Source organism: Sander lucioperca, chromosome 8 (genome assembly GCF_008315115.2).
Source record: "Sander lucioperca isolate FBNREF2018 chromosome 8, SLUC_FBN_1.2, whole genome shotgun sequence".
Lineage (NCBI taxonomy): Eukaryota > Metazoa > Chordata > Actinopteri > Perciformes > Percidae > Sander > Sander lucioperca.
The window spans coordinates 23,089,026-23,097,176 of NC_050180.1; the positions used below are offsets into that span (position 1 = coordinate 23,089,026).

Genomic DNA, 8,151 nt, shown 5'->3' on the forward strand with positions numbered 1-8,151 from the left:
TGTAGCGAGTGAACGTAAAGGTAAGCTTATCTTGTGGGAGCAGAGAGTCGGAATCTCCGCCCCTCACCGACCTCGCATTCCAGAGATTCCCACACTCTAAGCTCACCTGCCTTTTCCTTCACCACTTAACAACCCGCTTTCAAGGGCAATATAATAGAAAAGTGAGCTTTTTTTGTACCGGAAAACTAAAGCCGAGGGCAGCGAGGTCCATCAAAGGTGTGCGTGTTGTTGGCGATGACTCGGTCACAAGATCAAGATTAGCGTAGTATTAGATTATCTCCCGCTGTGAAGAAGCCTAAAGAAGTTTGTCTTGTGCCACATACAACAAAAGCTAACACTTTCTTTAGACAGTTATTTCAAGACTTTTTGAGTTCAAGTAACGTTAGCAGTCCATAACCTCCTGCCTTGCGCACAGATGATTGCATTTTTTCCTTACGTTTTCCCCCAATTATTCTGCAGTTAGTGAAAGAGTGGAAAAAGCCATACCTTGGGAAAACTCTTGTTCCGCTGCCGGCACGGATCTACATTGGAACATTGATCGGTAAACTCCCGTAATTTAGTCCCATGCATGTGGAAGAGTGAAACGCGCCTCCATAGTCTGTAAGAAGAACACGATCGACCCTTCCGCTGCTCCCTACTTCCACCAGCAGTCCAAGGCAATGCGAGCGTGCATGACGTCAGTGGGAATGTGGGAAAGCAGTGCGCACTCCTGATTGGTCGCAATGGGAGCAGGGGGCGTTCCATAGGAGGTTCGCAGTGTTGAATTAACCAGTGACAGTAGAGATGATAGTTTCCTTGGTTACAATTTTTTGTCAATCTATACACTGTAGCTACAGAGAGGGATAGCACAAGGTAAGCTAGGGTTCAGTGGGTTAAATGTTCGTTTTACTCTCATAGCAGAGACTTGATACTAGTCATGTGTTGGATTTAGTTATTTTACGAAGCTCTGTAAAACTTCCCAGTGTTTCAGTTCACAATGTTTGTCATATTTCCATTTGTCTGACTTCGACTTCTCTGTAGACTGTAGACCTAATAGCGTTTGCTAACAGACAAGATAATGAAACAACTGCTCCTCCGTGACACCTCTCCAGCTCTACCTTTTTGTAAGTGGTTGTAAAAGTGTGTTTGCCCCAGTATTTTTGTTGAACTATAGTAGAGCTGCAACTAATTATTATTATAGATATTTCTTCTTAATTGAGAAACTGAAAATGATTGTTGTCTAGGTGTTGATTAAATTGAGTTGAGTTGTTTGACTTTTGAATAGCTGGAACTAAGGAATTTGCGGCATTTTCCCCAATGCTACATGTCCCTTTATCTTCACAAAATCAATGGCTAATGTTTGGCTGCTATTATGTCATGCATTCTTACCTTAGCTTGTCATTTGGTGTTAATATATGGAAAATAATAAACTAGCCATGTATTTAAAAAAAAAAATTGCCTTTATGTCTGCTGGAGATCTGAGCAAGAAATAGCAAGTCTTTAGTGGATCCAGAACAGAGCGTTTTCATTTCACTCATAGATTAAATCCACCCCTGCATACTTCACACCAACCTTTTACACATTGTACATTTTAACTGACACAATGATTGTGTGGCCAGAATTTTCAAAGCTTAATCCAAAACAAAGACATAGAGATGTTCCAGCGGCATATCTGATCACCCCGGGTGCACCATTTGTCCCCTCTAAAACACTAAAACTTGTGAGAGTCCAACTGATTTTCGAGCAAGTTTTTGATGGGCTTTATTGCTTTTGGCTTGTAGTCTCCTGTTAATCATTTGAATGACCCCAGTAAAGCCAGGAACCTGTGCAGGTGAAATGTTGTCTTTTTATGTCTTTTTTTTTTGCAGGCACTGTAGTGCATACAAATTGAGCTCAGCAGTAATGAATGCAAGGGATCTGCATACGTTCATTACAAACTACAGAGCAGAAGATGTGGGTAAGTCAGCAGAAACCGGGTCTGAAACGTTGCTGACTTGTGACATAGTGGCCCATTCATCTGTTGAACAGATTTGACCTCAAGTCCCCATGTTGAATTCTCCAGGTACTGTCAAGTCTTTGATGCTTTTGTCAGAGGCAGCATTGCTTGTGTTTATTCACCTGCCTCTTTGAGTCACAGCTGAACTACTCAAAAAAACTGTCTGACATAGTTAGTTTGATCTCTGCTACCCTTATGCAGGATTGTAGGGATTACCCATACAATCCATTAGCGCTCAACTGGTGCTGTTCCTTTGTCTTTACCTCTATTTCTTGCTTTGCTGAAGTTAGCATAAGGATTGTATTTCTTGCTTTGCTGAAGTTAGCATAAGGATTGTATTTCTTGCTTTGCTGAAGTTAGCATAAGGATTTAACTTGAGACATTAAAAGTGATGAGATTTTCAACTCCAATCAACAACTCCAATGATCCTAATTCAACCATATCATTGGCTTTCATCCATGCAGAAAAACTGACAGTGCGGATGAAAAATGGTCTTGGCAGCTCAAAGTACAAACCAGCTGAATACAAAAGACTACAAGCCATTGTTGATGCCAAACGCCTGGAGTCTGATCTAATTGGATTAAAGGTAAAGTTCGGTTGTTATCAATATTGTGCCTGGGCTTAAAACAGCAATGTTATTATAAAATCCATTCCTGTTACATTTAATAACATGGTGATTTAACTGCAAATGAAGACGAATTTGCAACAACAATGATAGAAAATGTTTTTTCCAGAGAGCAAACAGTCCTCATTACCCACAACAGAAAGAATTTGAACTGACAATAACATGATTTTAATGTGAGGTGATAACACAGCTGTTATGATAATTATTTATCAAGGAATAGACAGAATCACGGGAGTTGTTCTCAAAGTTCATTTTTACTTGCGCAAGCAAGGAGTCAGTTACAGCACTTACAGTCTGTCTCCAATAATGGTAAATAGTGTAATTTCTTTCTGTTTGTTTACTTTTCTTTCCTCTCTCTTACACACCACATACCGTAAAGGGATTTCCTTCCACATGAAAACAGGCATTGCATAACCTTTACAGTTTGTCCAACAACATGAAACAAAGCAGTAATGTCACTGCCATACACAATAGCATTGCCAGTGTCATGAATATTCATGTGGCTGTCCAGGGTTTATATAAAACGGTTTGAAGTTCATAGTTGTCCGACTCTAAGAAGAGCAAAAAGTTAATGCTAGGGGCAATGGAGATAAGGCTGTTAGACCAGCGGTATTTTAATTGGTAAACTGTGGCAGAAGCCTTTTAGTATTACGGTTGCTGGTGGCTCCTTCCAACCCAGCGCTCTGCATAACCTAGATAAGACCAGCTATGTTCACATTCGTTCTCCCTGCTGAAAGGCAGGCTTTCTGAGCATCTCCTGTTGGTGATGTGACAGAGGATAAATATATGACCATGAGTCGCCTCAAGCATGGGATTATTTTTTGTCTGCAGGAAGGGACCAACAGCATTAGTAGTTACTAAAACATTAAAAATGTTGCCTCTTGATAAGATTTTTTTTCACAGCAGCATTGTACAAATACATAAAAACAACAATTTCTCCCCCCCCCAATTCTCTTAATTCACCTTTTCATAGAGATACAATGGGCCTTTTCCATGGAATGCATTTTGACATGTCACAATAGGAAAAGCACTGGTATAAATAATGAAATTAAATATTTACGAATTCCATTTAAATGCTGCAGTTTCAGGGTCCTGGTTCTGTGAGCGAAATCACTTCTTATTTGCTATTTAGTACATTATATTTACCCTCCGCCATTTTATTTAAGTGTGCGAATTCTGAGTAAGAAATGTATGCATGATATAGTGTCCTGAAAAATTCCCACCATGGAACAAAAAACGCAATGTCTATGGCAGGTACACTACTGTCTGCTACCATCCCACAATGCAATGAGTAGTAGAAGAGTGAACAATAGAACGTGGCCATTGTTAATGTTTTCAGTAACACGTGCTTTTCTTTTTTTAAGTTCTTTTTACTTGTATTTAACAGACAACACCTGTGCATTTCTATGACAGGTGAACATTTCTTCTGTGAAAAAGGGAGAAAGTGAAAAAATGTATAAAATACAGTCCACAGTGATACCATAGAGGGAGAGCCATGCATTCACACAATATCTCATAGTAAACTACAGAAATTATTTTTTCTCGTATTATGGTCTTCTGACTAGCACAGGAGCACCATAATTTGTTGCTATAAAAATGTATTTTTGACTTTCAACTCCGCATTTTCAATTTGGGAGCCCTGAAGTGTTATGTCAGGGATTTTGAAATTACCACACATTTTGTTTATCAATGTCAAGATTGTGATTGACTGATAAGAGATATCAAAAAGGCATCAAAATCAGACTGTAAATCTGCAAGGTAAATCTGCAAGGTCTGGATTAAGAGATGACATATAAAATGAGATATAAAATGGTGTCATATGCATGAAAATGTGCATTACAAAGTGCAGGGGCAAAGATATGATGATGCATAGATTTTTTCTAAATCAGTTTGATATAGAGCGGGAAAGATTAATCGATTAGTTGTCAACTCTTAAATTAATCGCCAACTATTTTGATAATCGATTTGTCGGTTTGAGTAATTTTTTAAGACAAAAGTAAAAATTCTTTGATTCCAGCTTCTTAAATGTGAATATTTTTCTAGTTTCTTCTCTCCTCTGTGACAGTAAACTGAATATCTTTGAGTTGTGGACAAAACAAGACATTTGAGAACGTCCTCTTGGGTTTTTGGGAAACACTGATCCACATTTTCTGACATTTTAGAGACCAAACAACTAATCGATTAATCGAGAAAAAAATCAACAGATTAATCGACTATGAAAATAATTGTTTGTTGCAGCCCTAGTTTGATACAAATTATTTAAAAAACGTAATGTCCACTAGAATGCTGAACCTTTTTTTTTCTTGGTAAAATGTGAATGGGAGTCTGACTTGACACTCTGTGGTTTAATAGAAAATAGGAGATCGATAAGGGTGGGTATTAATGGATTTGTTTTATTAGAGACTAGAAATCAGCTGATGTCTGTTTAGCTCCGAGCACAGTTTTTGTAGTCCAGCTGAGCTTATTAGACAGCCAATGCAAATTAAAATCACCTGGCCTGGAGAAGGCATGGGATTACCTCAATTTGGCCTTTTTCATTCAGAGCAGCACAAGTTTCAGATTTTCTTTTGCAACAACAGCAGCAGCAACTTGACACACAGATCGACAGTCACAAATCACCACCCTAACTCCTTTTTTGATTTCCTATTAATATGAAATAGATTGTACTCACATATTAGTTATGTGAGATATTCTTTTGTACAATTATCTGAGTCAGTGGCCTGTGTATAAAAACACTGATAGAAGACAATGAATTGCTGCACGGAGAGCGCTCTGAAGGAGGGCCTTGTTCTTTCATGATGAAAAAGGAAAAACAAATGAGAGTAGATTAAGATTTCCACCTCCCTCTTTTCTCCTAACAACATGCCTCATGCGTGTCACACATGTTTCTACTTGATTATTTTTTCATTTGCTGCTCTTTATTTTGCTTTCATGCTTTGGCAGTGATACTGTTTCGGATGAATTACCTAAGTTCATGAGCCTCTCACAGACACAATAATGCTAATAAATGCTAAAGCAAATGCCTGTATAATAACATCCCTGATGCGCAGAGAGGAAGGGAACTTATTATTGATTATAGGATACAAATAGGATCACCTATTTTATGTTTCACCGTCCTCGCAACATCATGATTCTTATGCTTTTCCGATGTTATAAAATGGTCCAGATAATTGATGCATGAAAGCAATCCAGATCCAGGTTTGTCCAGATGAAGTTAATTATTTGTAGGAGGAAATAAATGTCATGGCTAAAGTGTATTTAAAAGAAAACACGGCTATTTGTTTTTTCAGTGCTTATTCTAGTTCCAGTGTTTGTTCTTAACCCCTGTCTTATAGGTTCAGAAGACTCGTTGTGCAGCCAAGGCAACCAAGGAGAGCTCCATATTACGGCAGCACAGACAGGTGTGGAACAGAGAGTGCCCCAGGCTGCAAAAAGCTGAGTAAGAGGCCCCTATTACTCCCTGTCATTATCTGCTGCAGTTTTCTGGATCTGCTATTACACCACGCAACCGTTCTACTTAAGCTCCATTGAGCCCAGACAGGACCCTGCATGAAAAAATGGGATGTAAAGAGGGGGGACAAAAGTAAGCCCAAAGAGAAAAATGTATGACGGAGAAAACAAGAAGAGAAGAGGAGGAAGATTTAAGCTGATTCATGCAGTGATGATGACATTGAATTAAAGGGTGAGAAACAGGGAGAAGTGGAGGGTTTGGGCTATGTGGGGACAGAGGAGTATGCTGAGTGGAGAAACACTCCCTCGTGAGCTGAGGCAGAAGTGTGGGGCCCCAGCGGTGTCATGCCTTGTGAAGTGAGAAGGGCAGCGCTAGCTCTGGGGTGCAGCTTGTTTGGCTGCGTAATGACTGTGTCTGAGCCACCCAAGGTTAATGATGTACACAAGCATGAGCTCAGTAATGAGCCTAGTCATAAAGATGTGCCACTGCTTGCAACTCTCTAAGCATATATCTAGTTAAAATACCATGGGATTCAAAAGCCACCTTGTCAAATGGTAAAACAGGCAAGTATATCTCTATGGTTACTTCCTTTTTTTTTTTAAATCTCTTAAAACAAAGCATGGCAGTAGTATGCAGTGGTGTAAAGTAACTAAATACATGTATTTAAGTATTGTACTTATGCACTATTTTGAGGCACTGGTACTTTATTTGTGTTATCAAATTGAATGCTACTTTATACTTCTACTTTACTACATTTATCTCACATGTTTAGTCACTAGTTAGTTTGCAAATTCAGATTATTGATACAAAATATACTACCAAGCAGTGAATCAAGGTGTTAAAATTAGCCCCACCTTTACCAGCTGCAACATTACAGTGATGCTTACATGTTAATGCACCAATCATTTTAATCTATTGATATAAATATTATTCTGTAATGGGACAATTTGCATAATGAGTGCTTTTAATTTTGGTACTTAAGTATATTTTAATGCTAATACTTATCAACTTTTACTTGTACTTCTTCCACCACTGGTTTTATGTATTCAATAAGAACATAGGTCAACTCAAAGCTGTCTTATCGTGTAAAATTGAATAAAATATTCCTAGCTAACATTAGGTTTGCATGTGCCCCAGAATTAAAAGTTGTTTTTGTCTTTCGTCTCCCTTTTCCCCAGCAAACCTTTAAACCAAATGGCATTATCTTGTTGGCTTTGGAAGTTATGTAATGTTGAATAATGTTAATGTTAATTGTTGGCTAAATTAACTAATGTGGTGGTATTTAACACAGCTTTCTCGTTCTCTCATGAAACAGGGAGAAGGCTGAGAACGACATCCATGATTTTCTAGAGCAGATCAGACCAAATGGTAGAACCGATACTGCCATCTTCTCACTTCAAGAATATGGTAAACAAGACTAACCATTTTTAAATAAAGTATTGGTGACTGTATCTCCATCAGTTTCTGCTCTTTAAAAGTATTATACCAATATGTGTCCTCCTTGTATGTCTGTTTTGGGGTATAGGGCTGCTCCTAAAGAGGGAGCGGGAGGCATTCAGGATAGCAACGGTGGAGCCTGTTCATCAGCTCAAGGATGACCTGTGCTTCAGACTGAGTGAAGTACAACACCAGCAGCCCACTGCCCATCGATCAAACTGGGAACAAGTAATACAACAGGTATCTGTGTGATATCAAATAAAGGCATGTCTGGAATGTCTACAGTGACTTTGATAAAATAGCTCTATTTGTAGAAAGCTAGCAGAAATTGTTGCACCTGGTTCAAAAAAATAAAATGGTTCAGCTTTTGAGAATACTTGCATTTTACAGCTCATGTGGAGTATTTTATCCCGTTAGTACACTCAAAGCCTTCAACGATGAATCTTGGCTGCGCTCACTCTCTGCAGGTACCAAAACAGTTTGTCCTGCACATCCAACAGAAGTTTAAACTCTCCTGTTTGTTCACACAATGATCTCAGCTTGCACACAGTCGTATTCACTGTCCATGAATCTCTTGTTTGTTAGATATCCACACAGTCCCTAAGTCACCAAGTCTGCCTTTGACTCTCAGAGGCTTTTTTGAAGCTCTAGAGATGAATGGCG

General features: G+C 38.8%; 2 protein-coding genes across 17 annotated transcripts in view; one reads left to right on the forward strand and one right to left on the reverse strand.

Annotated features, from left to right (window-relative positions):
* The window catches only part of LOC116049257 (plakophilin-4), a 79,908-nt gene extending 79,231 nt beyond the window's left edge, over positions 1–677 (reverse strand). For 5 of the 12 annotated variants that reach the window (XM_031298829.2, XM_031298797.2, XM_036004555.1 and 2 more), the window contains exon 1: positions 487–677. In XM_031298829.2, coding sequence (XP_031154689.1) covers positions 487–535 — 49 coding nt within the window. In that variant the 5' untranslated portion in view covers positions 536–677. The remainder of the gene's footprint in view (positions 1–486) is intronic. The other 7 variants (XM_031298761.2, XM_036004553.1, XM_031298751.2 and 4 more) reach the window with 4 other exon arrangements.
* The window catches only part of LOC116049314 (coiled-coil domain-containing protein 148), a 26,977-nt gene continuing 18,826 nt past the window's right edge, over positions 1–8,151 (forward strand). Inside the window, exons 1-6 of one of the 5 annotated variants that reach the window (XM_031298868.2) lie at positions 1–161; positions 1,848–1,936; positions 2,440–2,561; positions 5,936–6,039; positions 7,367–7,458; positions 7,577–7,728. In XM_031298868.2, coding sequence (XP_031154728.1) covers positions 1,882–1,936; positions 2,440–2,561; positions 5,936–6,039; positions 7,367–7,458; positions 7,577–7,728 — 525 coding nt within the window. In that variant the 5' untranslated portion in view covers positions 1–161; positions 1,848–1,881. The other 4 variants (XM_031298852.2, XM_036004562.1, XM_036004561.1 and 1 more) reach the window with 4 other exon arrangements.